The 17,987-nt window shown below is 47.0% G+C and overlaps 3 protein-coding genes across 3 annotated transcripts; all 3 read right to left on the bottom strand.

Annotated features, from left to right (window-relative positions):
- Nucleotides 1-1,968: 1,968 nt before the first annotated feature.
- Nucleotides 1,969-6,316, bottom strand: SF3B6 (splicing factor 3b subunit 6). The gene is made up of 4 exons (XM_026044901.1): nt 6,286-6,316; nt 6,072-6,190; nt 3,606-3,744; nt 1,969-3,097 (listed from the first exon to the last, which is right to left on the bottom strand). Exons 1-4 carry the CDS (start codon nt 6,313-6,315, stop codon nt 3,008-3,010), a joined length of 378 nt encoding a protein of 125 aa, XP_025900686.1. The 5' UTR covers nt 6,316; the 3' UTR covers nt 1,969-3,007.
- A 746-nt stretch (nt 6,317-7,062) lies between these two features.
- Nucleotides 7,063-11,466, bottom strand: TP53I3 (tumor protein p53 inducible protein 3). The gene is made up of 6 exons (XM_026044921.1): nt 11,412-11,466; nt 10,404-10,546; nt 9,596-9,863; nt 8,449-8,661; nt 8,122-8,318; nt 7,063-7,344 (listed from the first exon to the last, which is right to left on the bottom strand). Exons 2-6 carry the CDS (start codon nt 10,539-10,541, stop codon nt 7,156-7,158), a joined length of 1,005 nt encoding a protein of 334 aa, XP_025900706.1. The 5' UTR covers nt 10,542-10,546; nt 11,412-11,466; the 3' UTR covers nt 7,063-7,155.
- Nucleotides 11,467-12,582: 1,116 nt separating this feature from the next.
- PFN4 (profilin family member 4) lies at nt 12,583-15,561 on the bottom strand. The gene is made up of 4 exons (XM_026044926.1): nt 15,445-15,561; nt 14,647-14,784; nt 13,864-13,969; nt 12,583-12,752 (listed from the first exon to the last, which is right to left on the bottom strand). Exons 1-4 carry the CDS (start codon nt 15,559-15,561, stop codon nt 12,724-12,726), a joined length of 390 nt encoding a protein of 129 aa, XP_025900711.1. The 3' UTR covers nt 12,583-12,723.
- Nucleotides 15,562-17,987: the final 2,426 nt, after the last annotated feature.

The raw sequence follows: 17,987 nt of genomic DNA, 5'->3' as shown, positions 1-17,987 counted from the left end.
TTTAATGAAAGGAAGTCTGAAAGGAAAGTTAGCTGTGCTTCGTGATGCTTAGGGAAATTAGGTCTTCAAGGAAATGTAATCTCCAGGTCTTTATTTGCCTGCAAATGTGTTAATTTAATTGTACCATCTATCAACAGGGTACATATAATTATTACCGCTATATAATGGATTAGAAAAATCTACTGTCATTGCCTGTGCAATCAGATAGGCTCTTGTTACTAATTTCTGAACAGTAGAGATGGAAAAAAATGACCTTCCAGGCTTAATTTCATGCCCTACTTCCTGAAATATTAAATGGAACATGAACACTTGTAAAAACAACAACATAGATGTAGAATACAAGGCTGGTAACATCTGCCTTATGTGCTGCCCCCTCTGCCATTCACGTAACTGAACTCATTTCCCTGCCCTTTCATATTACATTTCAAACCAAATTTTGAGCAGACCTCATCACCATGATCCTCTGGGCATTCGATTTCCATTCCCTCTGTCTTGCAGGTACAAATTATTGTTTCATTTTACATGCGCAGGGACCCTGGCAGCCCTGAGCAGAAGTATGAAATAGAATAYTTAATGAAAGGCAGCAGCTGAGCTCTCAGAGAAACCCAAAGCTGCTGATCTTGGGGATTCACTGAAGGAATTTTTATTAATCTTATTACCCTAAAGAATTGCTTTTTATATATATTTTTCAAAGAGCATCAAATTCTCATCAAAACAGACACTATAACGAAAGGAATAGGCCTGCCTTAGACAGAAGGAAATGCACTATTTGCTCATGATTTTAAACATATTTAATGAGGCCAACAGAACGTGACTTGAGTCTTACTTTGGTAATTTATTATCAGCATTGTTATTACTACTATCTATTATTTAATATCTATAGGTAGCAGGAATCCAGCATGGCAGCAAGCACCTCTGCTTCCTATTGCAACTTGAGGCCTTCTTAATGCCCAGAACTTTGTGGGCACCAAACCAGTTCTCCTAGCAAGTGTGTTCGTGTGTGTGTGTGTGTGTGTGTGCATATATATATTTATGTAACTTTTAAAAGCCCTAGATTTTCAGCTAGCAGTAATGCCACCTGTAAAGCTTAAGCTAAACCTTTTAAAGTCAATCCTTAAACCAGGAACCTTAAAGTTTCTGGTAACCTGACAGCTGAAGCCTGATGACCAAGGTGGCTCAGGAGGGAGCAGCTATTGCCTAAGAGTAGTGACAAGGACCAGGCTGCAGGTCCTTGGTGTTTCACCCGTTTGTGACAGTTGTACCTGGCAGGAGAGGCCAAGTGAGCCAGAGAGCTGCACAAGAGAGCAGCAATTTACCTTTACAGAGCTCAGAGAAGGGACCCCAAGTCCTGCCTGCTGCTTCCAAGTCTCCCACATCCATCCTCTCCTCCAGACTTCTCCTCTTGTGCCGTGGTTCCATACGGGGTTTTCTCTTCTGACGGACAGGATGGCTCCAGTTTCACTGTTGCAAAGAGAATCTGAAGGGAATGACATCAATACAGAGGAGACACAGAGCAGCTGCCCCCCCTTCCCTCATCACAACACGAGCAAAAGGGTGTTTGTACAAACACAGTTATAACTAAGCCGGGCCAACCCCAGGACAATGGCTGCTTTACTATTAAACAAACAAACAAAMAAAAGTTTATGTAAGACATAAACTACATGTGGAAGCTATATAGTATAAAGCAAGCCTCGATTAAACAAAATGCAGACAAGCATATTTATTCTCATACTAAACGAATGCAGTAACAATATGTTTGAAATAACATTTTCTGAAAAAAAAAAAAGGATAAAAAGTCGAAGTACTTTGTTAAGACAACATACTACACTGAGTATTTTTTAACCTAAATCACAACTCCTAAAGCAAAATATTTAATATCTGTTCARGTCCTGCACTGGCAGAAAGTTGTGCAGACACAAGTTAAATATAAAATTCAAGGTAACAAACTGTCCCCAGAGACAGGGCACCTGTAAATCACACAAGTTCTGCTTGTTCAGGACAGAGGCAGATCTTTCTTTCGAGCACCCTGGCCAGGCATACTCAGCATCACACTCATTTTTATTCACCAGACATGATGCTGATATTTTTAGGAAAAAGCCTAAGGTTTTAAATCTCTGTTTTCTGTCCAAGAGAGGGTACATCTAAAAACTATGTACATAGAATGCCTTAAACTTGAGAATAAAAACTGTAGAAAACAATCACTTCAAGGTATCTAAAATTACAACTATCATCTACTGCCTTACTTTGGCTCACATGTTCTCTATATTCAGTGGCATGAAGTTTATTCCCATTGCTTCTATTAACTGCAGCACAAATCTGATGCACGTAATGAAAATCTCTTACGGCACAAAGTCAGTCCTGCAGGTCAGTACTATTTGAGGGAAATTATTTCACTACAGCTATTCCATCCCAGTCCCTGGGAACAAGTCACCTGTGCTGTTATTTTAAGAGGCCAGTCACTTTTTGTAACTTGCAAAAGAAATTTTATTAACATGGGTTTGGGTGCTGCTTCTAGTAAGAAGTGGCCTAAAAATCAATTTACAGAGTTAAACTCCTTCAAACATTCCCAGAAGCAGAATGTCACACTACCCTCAGTGCAATATGAGTATATAGGTATGATGAGTTACCAAACCATGATTATTTTTCAATTAACAAAACCAAAAAAACTCCATGCTAGGTCACAGAGACTCTTTTTAGTTGCAGTATCTCATATTTAGTAAGTGGTAAATGAAATTCATCTCTGTGGAGACAGTTCATGCATAGCCCTTTGAACTAACTCTTCATATTAATGACAGAAATGTGGTAATTTCAGAAGGTCGGAATCACTGAACATACTTGGTCCCGTTTTGTAGGATCCTACCAGAAAGACTCAAATTAGAGCATTATATCAATAAAACAAGAATACTTAGACTTGATTGAAAGTCCCTACGTTTAGTTCAAGAACACAACAGCGAGGCTTAAAATGAGTTTTTCCAGAGAATTTTTTTTTTTCCAGAGAAAGATCAGTTTATTTTGGTGGGTCTGTATTAATTCCRTATTTTTCCTTGAGAAGCTTAAGCTGTTCTTCTTTCTTCTTTGTATCCATCTTCTGGAAYGCCTGTAATCAAGAATAAAGAAGAACAATCTCAGTACACACTGTTTCCCCAGGAACTGTACCTCATCCCAGAGAACTACATCACTATTTCATACAAGCAGTGCTGCTTAYTTCTCAACCTTGGAGGATTCCACAGTGCACTGGATATTATCAGTGCCAGAAAAGCATCAAGGACTTTGAGGGTTTTTTACTTTTAAACAAAATCTCAGACCCATAATCACACAACAAATCTTGGAGTTGCAACTGTTAAGCTTTTAGGTCCCTGCTACCTCCTCCTCCCTAAAGTGCTGACCAGAAGCACTTTTTTCATATCCTCCATCTCAATGTATTTTTTGAGCATCAAAGAGTCAGAGGTGGAATCTCCAACCAGCCCCTACCTGTCTGGATTTATTTTTTAAGAATTATCCAAGCAACTGCCTTTTCAGACTGAAAGTTGTTTATGTTAAACCAGGTGCACAGGTATCTCAACAAAATAAAATTAAAATAAAATAAAAMCCCCAAGCGTGCTTACCCTGTTTGCATTGTAGTACAAAACGACAAGGTATCTGTTGCACACGTTGAATCCTGACAGGTGATCACAAGCGTTTTTGGCATCAAAGATGTCTTCATAGACAACATATGCTGTTCCTCTCGTTTCGGGAGTGTTCCCACTGCAGAGCAGCATCAGTTTTAATATTAAACAAAATAAATATAAAAYATCTCTATTTGGATTGAGCAACGACAGGTTAGATCAATTAACGTGTCTTCGAAAAAGATGATTTTTAAGTATTTTATCTAGACACTGAAATGCATCCCTACTCTCCAAAATGATATTCCTTTACAATTCAGAGTCAAAAACTACATCAAAACCCAACAGGGCCCCATATTGGATGATATTCCAAGTAAAGCCTATCTCTCCACGGTGAGTACCTGAAGCTGTTGCCGTTAGCAGGTTGTTTTTTACAGGAATTAAGTGGGTCAGCAGTTCCCTAGACAGCAGCTCCCCAGATTAGGAGCACGAGTTGCCCTAGGAATGGTGCTCTTTGCACATCACAAGTCAATTTAAGACACTCACACCAGCAACGYTGGTGCAGCAGCACTTGGGAAAGAGCTGCGTCGCCTGCCAGGCCATCGATTCAGCTCCCTTTGCCTGAGGGATATGAAACATCACAGAAYGGYTSAGGTTGGAAGGGACCTCWAGAGATCATCTAGTCCAACCCCCCTGCTCCAGCAGGGACACCCAGAGCACAGRGTGGCATCSAGGCGGGTTTGGAAGATCTCCAGAGAAGGAGACTCCACAACCTCCCTGGGCAGCCTGTTCCAGGCCTCTGTCACCCTCACAGGAAGGAAGTTCTTCCTCACACAGGGATGGAACTTCCTGGGTTTCAGCTTACACCCTTTGCCCCTTGTCCTGTCACTGGCCACCACCAAGAAGAGCTTGGCAACTTCTTCCCTGCATTCCCCCTTCATGTACCTATACGTACTGATCAGATCCCCTCTCAGCTTTCTCTTCTCCAAGCTGAACAGGCCCAACTCACTCAGTCTCTCSTCATACGAGAGATGTTCCAGTCCCTTAAAACATCTCCAAGCACAAAATCCTAACCRTCCTGGAAAGGTCACAGAGCTGGCAAAATAATCACTCAGATCCCCCTAAAAAGTGAAGATGGTTACAGTAAACCTGATTATCAGAAGAACACAGCTCTCAGGTACTGTACTCTATACAGGTTATAAGGAGAGAACTCCTGAGGACAACGTGTGGCATGAGCCCACACAGGACTGTGGATGAAAATCAGGAGAGATTAAGAACCAAGCAAAGAAAAGGATCAAAATCATTAAAAAAAAAAAAAAAAAAAGCTCAAATGAATGATTTTACCCAATTATCAAGGAAGTTGCCAGCAGTTTTCCTGAAAAGGACATTCCTGCAAATCTCACCTGATGGACCATTCCTCTAACACTCAAATGAACTCCAGTTAATGTGAGTTCTCTCAGTGAGAGCCCCTTGTCCTTTCAGCCACTTCCCCCATCACTTTAGTTGCTCTTTGCTATGGAAGGCAAGATTTAATTGGCTCCAAAACAGCATTATGTAAAGAACTTAGTTCTCTCTCAGTTCTACTTTGTTTGCTGAAGACAGCTATATAATGAAGATATCTTTGTTCTATACACTGAATTTTTAATTTCAACAGTTCTGATTTAAAAAAAAAAAAAAAAAGCCTCTGTATTTGGGACTATAAAGCCTGGTCTGCTTAACTGAGCCCATATTTATGTCCTGCATGGTCAAAACAATCAAAACTTTTGGTATCAATGCATTGGTATCAGTCATTCTAACCCATCTTACTACCATTCTCACTAGCTTTTCCAAAATTGCAGCCTCAGTGAACTCTTTCTGCCTCAAAACAAACAAAAMCCCCCCAAGCAATTTCAGAGCTCAGACCTTCAATAGCTGATGGCACTAAAGGAAGGATCCAAGGTTTGGCTTCGGCTTGTGTAACCTCAGAGCACTAAAAAGGTCTGTTATTACAGTCAGTTCTTCATGACTCACTGACCAGGCAGTGCCTGGCGCACAGTGAGTCCTATATTACTCCGTGAGAAACAGCTTCAGGGGCAGCAGGAATTTATTTTTAGTTAGACTGGCAAACAAAATAGAAAGGGAAGCTGGCTCTGCTCAACTGCTGTCCTTACTCTGCAGGCTAGGGTGCTGCTTACACAGGTGTCTCTTCTCCTTATGAAGTTGCTTAGAATAAGAGATTCCTGGTTCATCCAACAGTTCCTATCAGAGCAAATTTTCCCCTGCTCACTCGCTTGAGATTTTTCACTTATTTTAGGGCCGTATTCTTGTCTAAAGACCTTTGTGCATAACGGAAAAGCTACACATACAACTTTGATCCACGGAGACACCAATGAAGTGCATTGAGCGTGTCCATTTTCATCTGAAAACCGCTGGAAACGGGCGAAAAGGGGCGGGCCGCCGTGGGGTTCCCGCGGGGCGCGCGGCACTTACACCCTGATCTGCCGGATGGGCCCGTACTTCCCGAAGATGTCGTACATCTCCTCGGCCGTGATCTTGTAGGGCAGGTTCCTGATGTAGAGGATGCGGTTGACCTCGGGGGGCAGCCGGATCTGCGGAGAGGCAGCGCGTTAAGGCGGCGGGCCGGGCCCCCCCCGCGGGGGTCACGCGCCGCGCGGCTCCCCGCGCCGCTCGCGGGCTCACTCACGTTGGCGCGTTTCGCCGCCTGCATCGCCATGATGGCGGCGCGCGGGGGGCCGGGGCCTGCGGGACGCGGCGGACACGCGAGGCGGCGGCGGCACGGAAGCGATCCCGGCCTGCCCCGCGGCGGCGCGCGGGAAATGACGTAGCGCGCGGGGGCAGCGCCCTGAGACCCGGCGGGTGGGAGCGGGGAGGAGTCACGTGACCCGCGCGCCGTGCGGGATCGCGCGCCCCGCCCCCAGCCCTACGTCACGGCTCCAGACCCCGCGCAACCAATCACTGTCCCGCACATCGCCCCGCCCTTCGGAATTCGCCCCGCCCCTTCACCCCTTCCCTGTTCGACGTCCCGTCCCCAGACACGCGTCACCCCTCTCGCTCCGCCCCAACCATCGCCCCGCCCCCAGCTGCCCGTCACCCCTCTCGCCCCCCCCCAACTATCGCCCCGCCCTCAGCAGTCGGTCACCCCTCTCGCCCCGCCCCGTCTGGCGCCCCGCCCCCAGCTGCCCGTCACCCCTCTCGCCCCCCCCCAACTATCGCCCCGCCCTCAGCAGTCGGTCACCCCTCTCGCCCCGCCMCCAACCATCGCCCCGCCCCCACCCCATCGCCTTAGGCGGGGGGGACCACCCCTCCCCATGGAAAATCTCAATGGGGGAAAAACCACCACAAATGAACCCAAATCTGGTCCCGGAGGGAATGGCCTCACCACGGAGCTTGCCCAGATCACGCTCTTGCCTCTGGGCTGCCAAGATGGCCGCTCCCGCCCTTTTATTAGTCCTCCTTGGCAGGAGGACTTCCGCGCAGCAGGAATTGCAGCTCCCTGTTCCCAAAGCGCCGCCAACCACCCTGCCCGGGCCTGGCGGCCGCAGCAGGCCATGCCTCAGGGCGCAGGCGGCATCTCGATGACGATTTTGCCAATGTTCCTGTTCTCCTCCATGGCGATGTGCGCCTCGGYGATGCGGTGCAGGGGGTAGACGCTGTGTACCAGCGGCCGCAGGCCAGGGCCGGTGGCCCCRCGGAGATGGGGCAGCACGGTCCTCGTGAAGGCCCGAACCAGCCGCTCCTTGTACTGCCGGAAAAAACAGGGTTTCCGCCGTTATTCCCAGGCCTTTCGGGCCCCGAGGTGTCCCTGTGCACAGCACCCAAAAATGGCCTGTTTCTCAAAGAAATTCTGGCTTTCTGACTGTGTTTCAGACACAGAAACACTAAAGTGCAAAGAAGAAACCCCTTAGATGAATTGCAGTGGCACGGGATGCAGTTCTTTTGGGTTAGACTCATTTAAAACTTCCTTAAAACTCTTGAGAGCATTAGAGATGATCTCAAGGACAAAATCCATCCTAGGGCACCTCTTTTTGCAATATTGGGCGATTTTCCACAATAAAGTCTTTTTAGTTGATACTTTCTGGGCTTCTAAATGGACCTGGTCTCTGCTCAGACACGTGTGGTTCCAGACCATTTCATACGGCTGCTTCTCGCCCTGACCCCAACTTAAAGCACTCTGATCCTTTGAATTTTGTTTCTTTTAGGACTAATCTTTCAACAGTACTTTCAAGTACTGTTCAAGGACAGAACTTAAGAAATACATATATGTAATTTTGGATCTCATTCCTCTGAATTTAGCAGTTATAAATGGTAGAAAGTAGAAAAAAAAAGGAAAAATATAACTTAATTTTGCAGTGCTTTGCTGAGCAGGTAATAATAGCTCAAAGTGTTGCTTCTTCCTTTTTCTGGTGATAATTCTTTAGATGCTACTTCAGCACAGATATGAGAAGACAACTCTCAAAACCCTCAGAGATTTTAAGATCGAACTGTGCTGTGCTATATACTGCTGATAGCCATTACTTGCCTCTTTATCTCGTGATCTCAGCAGGCTGGTGTGTATGCTTGCTCTTTTGGCAAGCAACCTCGCCAAGAAATCTCCGTGCACGTCCCCTCCGCCCAGCAGTCCGTATATGATCCACCGGCCATCAGTCTTCAGACAGTTGAGGTTCTTCTCCCAGTATGAGCCACCAACACAGTCTAAGATAATATCTACTCCAGCACCTTGGGTGGAAACAGAAGAGAGCTTAGAAAATGTAGGGTCAGTGCAAATTCTACAAATCAGTGTCTTTGAAAAGATTATTGGAAGTCCTGGTTGAAATTGAGTTGTTGCCTTCCTCCTAGAGGGTCTTACCTTGGGTGAAAGCCAAGACCTTTTCACTGAAATCTTCCGTCTTGTAGTTGAAGCCCACAGCCGCTCCAAGGTTGGCCGTCGCTTCCAGTTTCTCCTGCGTTCCAGCTGTTACAATGGGAATGGCCTTGGCCAGGCGGACCAGCTGAATGGCCGCGACACCAACTCCACTGGCGCCAGCGTGGATGAGCACGGTCTCTCCCTCCTCTACCTTTCCTGATTACGATAGGGAGCTGATTAAAATTTATCATCAGCTTGGGATGAGAACATGATGGAGGGGGACAAAAGTAAATAGCAAGCTGAAAGAGATGTCCTTGACCAAGGTAGATGTTGTYGAATATAGTTCCACAGGCAGCATGGGACATAGTGAGCAAGTTCATGACATGGGCGACTTTGCAGTGAAGTCAAACCTTTTGGCACAGAATAAGGAACTTCTAGAGAGGGTCCAGCGGAGGGCAACAAAGATGATTAAGGGACTGGAGCATCTGTCGTATGAGAAGAAACTAAGGGAGCTGGGCCTGTTTGGCCTGGAGAAGAGAAGGCTGAGACGGGATCTGGTTAATATGTATAAGTAGCTGAAGCGGGAATGCAGGGAGGAAGGGGCCAAGCTCTTCTCAGTGGTGGCCAGCGACAGGACAAGGGGCAGTGGGTACAAACTGCAACACAGGAAGTTCCATCTCCATGTGAGGAGGAACTTCTTCACTGTGAGGGTGCCAGAGCCCTGGCACAGGCTGCCCAGGGAGGTTGTGGAGTCTCCTTCTTTGGAGATCTTCCAAACCCACCTGGATGCCACCCTGTGCCCTGTGCTCTGGGTGTCCCTACTGGAGCAGGGGGTTGGACTAGATGATCTCTAGAGGTCCCTTCCAACCTCAACCATTCTGTGGTTCTGTGTGATTCTGTGGTTCTGGGAACATGTCAGTTATTTCAGGGTTTAGGCTAAGTGGAAGTTGCGATTCAAGCGCAGAAGCAGATGGAAAGAAACGTCAATCGCCTTCCATTTTCTTCCCTGTGAATACACAGTTTGTGGTGGGTGTTGCAGGACGGGGGCCTGTGCCATGCCAAAAAACAAGCAAACCAACAACCAAACAGAGGGTTTAACCAAAGGACCATCTGTTTCGATGGGAGGGGGTTGCGAGTACAAAATACCAACCTACAAAATGCAGCAGCTGGAAGGCGGTGAGCCAGGCTTCGGGAATGGCCGCAGCCTGGGTGAACGTCATGTCTGCCGGCACGGGCATGAGGTGGCCCTCGGGGACGGCGACGAACTGCGCGTGGCCGCCCCCGGAGAGCAGGGCCATCACCGGGGCCCCCAGGCGCCAGCGGCCCTCGCAGGCGCCGCCGACTGCGGCCACCGTCCCGGCCGCCTCCAAGCCCAAAATCTCACTGGCGCCTCGGGGCGGAGGGTATTTCCCCCTCCTCTGAAGGGAAGCAGAGCGAGAGACAGGGAGGTGTTAGGGGTTCCTTGTGAGCCTTGCAGTGCAAACTGGAGGAACTCGGATGAGAGTGGGACAGACTGAGATGTTTTCCAAGTTGGACTTAGCCAAGGGAACATTTCTATGGTCATCAGGTGTAAATTAAAACACAGGCAGTTCCATCTCCACTTGAGGAAGAACAACTTTCCTGTGAGGGTGGCAGAGCCCTGGAATAGGCTGCCCAGGGAGGTTGTGGAGTCTCCTTCTCTGGAGATCTTCCAAACCCTCCTGGATGCCACCCTGTGCCCCGTGCTCTGGGTGTCCCTGCTGGAGCAGGGCCTTGGACTAGATCATCTCCAGAGGTCACTTCCAACCTCAACTGTTCTGAGATTCTGTGATCTCCAACGCCCAAAGAGCTGTCTGAGCATCCAGGCAGATCAGGACTCCAGTTCCACCTCTCACCCAGTCTCTTATCAATACTTTGGGTGGGGACTTGCAAATCTGAGGTCATTTTCAACCGCCTAAACCCACTTAATGTGCACAAACCTGGAGTAAATCAGCCCTGTTGAGCGCGCTGGCCGCGACCTTCACGAGCACTTCCCCTTCTCCTGGCTCTGGTTTCAGCACTTCCTTCACGTAGAGGTTCTCGGGGCCTCCCGGGCAATCGAAATGCGCAGCCAACATCTTCTCTACCAAAAAAAAAAAAAAAAAAAAAAAAAATTAAATATGAAATAAAGACAGCAGGAGGGCAGACACACTTTTCACACAGATAATATGGGATATTCCTTGGATTTTGCTGCCTGCACAAGAAAGATTTGTGTTTTGGTACTCGGTATGAAGATTCGGACCAACCTGGAAACCTTGGGAACGTCAGTCCCCACAGGGTGGAGCTGTGTGGCTATTTCATAGTGAAAAAGCAACTGCCACCAGTGAGAAGACTTAAAGTAAAGAAAGGTTCTTCTTTTAGACAACTGTTTATTTGTTTCCAGTAATATTGTTTAATCTAATGCCACCAAATTTGCCTATTTTAGCACAGAAGTGGCATGGGAAGGCAGCTTTCCTGTGACAACAGCCCCCTGGCTCCCCTTGCATGACACGTGCTTCTAGGCTCTTTAATTTCCAAATGAAATAAATTAAAACACATAGGAAAAACGAGGGCTTTTTGGGTTGTTACATCTGTCCCATAGTCCCTTTGCCAAAGATCACATTTTTATAAAATTTACTCCTATTTACTGCTATTTACTCCTCCTATTTACTGATAGAGGCTGAGCCCCAAGAGTGYAAGAAAAAAAAACAGTAAGATAACAAGCCTGTGTTGCTTTCAAATATGAGAGTAGCGAATGTTGCTCACTCCTATTTTTATTTCACCTCTTAAATTCCAGAGATGGGCAGCGATAGGAAAAGTGTTTGAAAACAGAGATTGATTTCAGTCAGCACATTTCAAAACAAGTTTCCTCTCAGCGCAACCCTTTTAGGTCATCCGATATGGTAGTAGAAGCCAAAAACAACAACTTAAAGCAAATATTTGGGTCCTGGCTATTATTTATGGCTCACCTGTTTGCTGGAAAGAAAGGAATACTTTCTCCGTGGTGGGATGAACCCCAGCCCGTCCTCGGGAGCAGAGTTTGATCCCATTTCCCCTTCTCCAAGCTCAGCCCCTGGAATCAGCTATTCCCAAGCCAGCGAGGGGTGGGAAGGAGGACACTGTGCTTTATGTTGGAGCAAAACCCCCAAACAGAGTGGGAAATAATTGACTCCAGTCACCTTTCTTGCTCCCCACAGACCTGCTTGTCCCCCGATGGAGGCAGGAATCTCCTTTTCCCWTTGAATACAAGGTTAAGGTCTAATGCTCCCCCCACGGGAAGCAGGGAAGTTGGATCTGGAGCTTTTACTGTTTTTACTGCTCTTTGTACATGCCAAAGCAAAATTGTCAAAGAGTTTTGCTCTCTTAAGTTTGACATTTGTTGATTCAGGCTTTTAAACCTGAAATTAAATTCTTTTTAAAATAAATGAGCTAAAAATTTGTTCTTGTGGCGCTCCGGGAGCTGGTACCTCACTTGTTTCTGCAGTGGAAATGATTGTGGGGCCTGGTCTTCAGCTGGTCCAACCAGAACCTCAGTTTTGCACCATACAGAAACAGGGATCAATCCCACATGGATCCTTTGTGGCCCAAGACTTTGCAAAGACTCATTAAATCCTGGTAATAACATTGTCCCCCCTCCTCCTTATCCTTTTCCTTCTCGGAAGAGGGACGATGGAAGAGAAAACTCTGCAATTCACCACAGTTTTCAAACTTCATATAGGAGTTGATGACAGTGCAGATCAATATGTTAAAAATATGCTTTATTTTTAACATTCCAAGGTACATAGGGCACTGGAAATCTGCTAATACAGCCGTTTCCTTAGTCCCCTGGATTTGTGGGGCTGGGCAAAGCTCAGGGAAATGCTAGAACTGTCTCAGCTTAGGGAGATTCTTAGTTTTCTGATCTGAAATAGGTTAAAAATCAATATATGAAAAAATAAGCATGTTAAACCAAATGTCTTGAGGACATCAGTSTCAATTCTATTAAGAAACTTACTCTCAGGGTAATCCTCTTATAAGCAAGTGCTATTGAAAGTAGTTTTTTAACTACCGAAAAAAATAACAACAACAACAAAAAGGAAAAGGAAAAAAGATCCTCAGACCTCAAGGGAAAAAAAAAAAGTGGGATTTTTGCTGATTCCCCCTGGCAAAAGGCTTCGCTCAGKACTTGGGATGTTGTAAAACAGCAGACAGTTTCGTTCTTGAATTTAATAATTCTTCAAACTTCTGTATTAGATTTTCCAGCGCACAGTCCTTAGGAGCTTGATGAAGTTTTCTGTTGGTTCAGCTCCCCTTCTCTCTGAAGTAGTCTGCTACAAAAGCAAAATAAATAATTTTTTTTWAAAAAGGAATCAACAGTTACAGAAATCAAACACCTTTGCTGTCAAAGATGAATTTTTTCAAGTTCAAAACCATTGCAGACCCTGTTGTAATTGAACAGACAGCAGCATTTCTAGATTRACGTTAAAAATATTGGTACCTATGTGTATGAGGTTTTCTTTCTATTCTACATGGCAAAACCCGAGCATAACTTCATAACTTCAAGCATAAAACATTAGGAGAAACCTCCCATAAGATGCAAAGTCACTGCTATTTTATTTCCTCTGCACAATCACCCAAAACAGCAAGAATAACCTCAAAAAAAAAAAATCCAAAAAAAAAAAAAACCTAAACCTCTGAAAATCTGACCCTGAAGACAGCAACTTCATTCAATAACAGCAGCCCACTACAGACACTGTGACTATTTACAAGATCAAATGGCTTGTGTGCCAGTTGTGAGAGGATTTTCCAAGTGTTGGCATTTTTAGTCGTCTCCTAACTTTCTGCCTTCCTTCCGTGGCAGCATGGAAACGAATCTGAATTTGGACATGGCTCCTGAGTCAGCGAGACTGGCATGGGGCTCAAAAACACAGCAGCACCATTAGGAAGTGCTCCAACAGATCCAGTGTGAAATCGACTTAAAATACAAGGACCAGCTTTTAGATTTAGTAACACTCTTTAATCCTGGTCTAGGTGGAAACAAGCTATAGGGAAAGTTCAAAACCCTTGAAGAGCTCACGTGTCCTTGAAGTAGACTGTAAGTAAATATCAAAGCTGATGCTTTAAGGGGGTGTCTTTAAAACCCTGTGTTAATTGTATTTGTGTTATTACAGGGGAGCAAGGCACCAATTTGGTTAAGGGGAGGTAGCCCTGTTCCAGGGAACATGCCACACAGGCCAAGGAAAGAGAGTTCTGTGCTGTGTTCATCCATGTAGTGACCTTGGAGCACATTCCCTTGGACATGAGCTCTGGAGAGGGATTTCACGGATTTTGGGGGTTTCACAGATTTCTGGGATTTCTGGAATATTGTCATCTGTCCCATTAATGTCTGCAGGGTCCGAGCTAAGCCGTGAGCTGCTGGTGCAGACACTGCATTTCTCTTACCCAGTTTCTCCACGGCTTCAACACACACGCTCGGATACATGCCCGCTCTGTAGGTAGCGATCAGGATGAAAGCATTGGTCTTCACAACTATCAAGCCTCCATCTGGCTAGATAATGAAGAAAACCTGTGTAAAATTACAAGGTTCAAAAAGAAAAGATTCRTATATACATACTGCTTTACATTTTTGGCTGATGCCAGACATTTTCTTTGTCATGAAACCAGTTTTCCTGCAGAAAGAGAATACCTGCAAGCCTAGCCCAGAACACAAATATTGACAGTGCGTGTTTTTTTAAGAGTATTAACTATTAAAACAAATCAATCAACTGCTTTATTATATCGCACAATCTCACTCGTATTGATTAATGTGTCACTGCGCAGCATTTTGGAGACCTTTTACCTTAGTACTGAATGTAACATGCAAGTGAATATTATAAATTTTATGCAAGTGAATTTTATGAAACCTACGTGTCAAACTACCTCACTGATCTGTAATGATGCGGGAAAAAAAGTCACTGAAAAACACTGTGCTTTCTGAAAATCCAAATTTAAGAGCTGCTAAACTTGAATGGAGCGGTGTTCCCTGTTTCATTTGTGTCTCATAGCTGACAATTTCTGTATTCTGATCTCACCCCACACCTCCTACGTGGTACCAACAGAAAGAAAGGAACACGAGAGGGATTTCTGCTGGTGTTCAGATATTCCCATAAGCAGGCAGTGAGGGAGGAAGGCAGGAATTCTTTCCAAGCCCATTTCTCAGGAGCGCAGCAGCACTTGCCAACCTACGTTGTGCAGATAGAGGGAATGCTCATCTGCTCGGACACACTTGTAGTATTTCTGCTTGAAGTAGAGGCCTTCCCTCCTCACTTGCACCAAGTTCTTGTAGAAGGCGTAGATGAGGTTTAAAACATTCTCTTCGGGCACCTGTGTTCATAAAAGGCAGCGTTACAGACCAGCCGTGTGCAATGACAAGCACAGTTCCACCCTCCCGCTTCCATAATGATTAACTGGTTATAATTGTGGTATCTCAAAGGGAAAATAAACTTGMTGGGTTTGAAGCTAGACCTCTAGCCTCTGTATAGTGAGACAGACTGTGTGTTGTGTGCTGCTTTCAGTGTCGCAGCTGAAATTGCTTGGGCTCTGCTTGCTCTCCAGTTCCTCCATGTGTCTTTTAATTATGGTACAAGACTCTGTTCTGTAATTAGAGCCACAAGGAAGCCAATTTCAAATGATCTTTATCTAGGGAAGTGTAACCTTGAGGAGGCTAAATCCCCACATGGCAGCAGAGCAGCGGACACAGGAGCCAGGTTCAGGCTGTCACACATTCACACTAATGAGCTCCAGGGCTGGGTTTGTGCTTAACCGAGAGGMTGAAACAGCAGATTTATGCCCAGCTAGTCCATTGGGATGATCCAATGATCCCTCCCGGCCTGAAATTCCTTCAACCCAACGCAGCCGACAACAGCCACCAGCAGCAGAGGCCTTTGCTGGAGACCTCGGCRCGCCATGCACCTTGCTGGAGGCTGCGCTATCCATTAAGGAGCACGTGCACAGCAAACCCCACGGCACGTGGCGGTCGCTTACGCGGAAGCCGGCRGTGGAGGCGCACACGGTCCTGCCCTGCAGGCGCACGAGGGCCGCGCTCTCCACGTGCCGCGTGCCCAGCAGGCTGCCCTGCAGCAGCGCCTGCAGCTCCTCCATCGCCTCCCACCGCTTCCCGTGGGTGGCTCCCGCCRTGCTGGAAGGGAAAGGGAAAGGGAAAGGAGCAACGAGGGAGTGGCGGGAACGCGGCCCTTTCCCTCAGGCAGCCCACGAGTCCAGCTGTGTTTCTGCAACGCAAGCACTTCTACGTTCTTACTCTTTCTTTCTTTCTTGGTGYTTAGTTTTCCTCTCAGTGAGGAAACAGCCCTCAGTAAAAATACTAAAAGAAAATGAGGGAAAAAAAAAAAAAAACAAACTTGCTACCTTCAGCAAACCAAAGCAGAAAACTCTGAGGAACTCAGTGTTTTGTGGTAATGTAGCAAAAGCTACAGCATTTAACGAGCAACACTGACTCTGGATAGACCTTGTATCCTTATTGCTACATATCCTGAAGGTTATATGAGGGTACAGGAAAATAATGTCAGTCAGATGAGCCTGCAAGGCTTCCACTGGGGCAGCTGTCACGAGGACATCAGACTAGGTCGTTAGGAACACCAACCTCCGGCTAACGGGCATTTAACTGAACAAATAACTGACATGGCGGGGGAAGGAGGCCGCGGGCCGCTGCCATAGCGACCCCGCCGCGGAGCCGCGACTGCGCCTGCGCAGCGCCACTACCCACCTCAGTCGCCTGAACTACAATTCCCAGCATGCAGCGCGCGCACCCTACCAAGGCAGGCCGGCGGGACGCGCGCGAAGGATGCTGGGAGCTGTAGTCCTCCCCGTCGCCGCGGCAAAGCTGGGGAGAAGCGCCCTTGGCCGCTCCGCCGCCCCTCTTTCCCACTAGGCCTCCACAAGGGGCGGGAGGCACTAGCTTCTGATTGGCTGACTCGGCACCACACTCCCTTTCTGATTGGCGGAGAGCGCGGCGTGAGCGGGCGGGCTTCAGTCGCCATGGGAGCCAGGGACGCTTGGCGGACTGCGGCGGCGGCGGAGGGATTCGGGCCTCCGCCCGTTCCTCGCCCCGGTCACTGCCCGGAGCGGCCGCCGGGCGGTGCTCGCCCTGGGGACGGAGACCCGGCTCGTTCTCTCTTCCCCTTTTCCCTGGCCGCTCCTTCTCCCCGCTTTCCCTCGAGCATGACGGTGGCGGGTAGGGACTACTTTCTAAGGCGGAGGGGCACGTCCCGGCGGTGCGTGGAGAGCCCTGAGGCGGCGCCATCTTTCCCGCGCGGGGCTCCGTCATGAGGCGCTGCCACCCGCCGCCCGGGGCGCCYGCGGAGCCGGTGAGCGGCCTCCGTCCTCGGCGTCCCCTGCCCTGCGCTCACCGCCCCGCAGGGCCGTGCTGGGGTGCGCAAACAGACGTCGGTCCCGTGTGCTGCCCTCTCCGGCTGGGTTTGCTGGCGTTATCCGTTACCTTAGTGTTCTTTCTTCCACTCCAAAGCCAGGCGCTGCTGCCCAGCTGCTCGCAATCACACCTTGTTTTATCCTTTCAGACTTCAGAAGTGGTTTATGGTGTTTCTGTCATAACAGATGACCGAATTTAAGTCCCACAAAACAGTGGGTGTTCAAGCAAGTAGGTCCTGCCTTGGTTAAGCAAAAAAAGAGTTGCCATCTCCTACTAAAAGTGCAAGTCAAGTAGAAAAATAGTCTCAGTGATAGCTTGAATTTTTGAAATTAAGAAAAATATCCTGCAGCTAGAAACTTTGCCACTTGTGATTTCTTTAATTAAATAGGTTTGCCAATTAAATAGGTTTGCTCTGTTTTTTTTTTCTTTATCCTGGGATCTCATTCCACTGTCATCTCCTGCTCACAGAAAAGCTCCATCTCTCTGTCAAGCTGGATTAAGAGGGAGACTTAATATTTCTTATTGCAAATTGATGGATGGGATGGTTGCATTGTTTTTCGGTGAGTGATGAGCTTGGAAATTATTAAAGTGTATTTTCCTTATCTTAAGCTCGCCCAGGGAATTACAGCATCCCTGTCGCGGAAGACCAGAAGCCYGAATACTTCTAGCGGAAGAAAATCTGCCAAAGATGGTCCAAAGCAGGAGCCCTTGGCACCTTTGCAGGTAGATGAAGTTATATTTCTCATAGGAAGGTACAAGCACTTGTGTCATCCAGTCATGGGCATTTTTCACCATCTTCGTGTCCATCAGTCCTCAGTGTTTTGCTTGTTTTATATCATAAATGAGTTCAGTGCTAGGTCTGCTGTTGTTTCTAGTGCAGGAAATATAACGCACAGCTCCTTTAATCACTCATTACAATGTATGAAAACCTTTCAGGAGCCATGAAAACTCCTTGCAAGTTTAGAAAGGTTGCATAAACCCTGAGATCAGATGTGCTTTACAGCCTGCAGCTCAGCAGTTTGGGGCTGGGTGGGAAAAGGGGAAATCATTTTAAGAGCTGGGGAGGTTTCATGGAGAACATTGTCCCCCCAGACCCCGTTTTCCTTCTCTGACRGACGCAACACTCCGCATTTGCAGGCTA

Source organism: Nothoprocta perdicaria, unplaced genomic scaffold, assembly GCF_003342845.1.
Source record: "Nothoprocta perdicaria isolate Ctin4 unplaced genomic scaffold, notPer1 scaffold_39, whole genome shotgun sequence".
Classification (NCBI taxonomy): Eukaryota; Metazoa; Chordata; class Aves; order Tinamiformes; family Tinamidae; genus Nothoprocta; species Nothoprocta perdicaria.
This window is presented reverse-complemented; position numbering and strand designations above follow the sequence as displayed.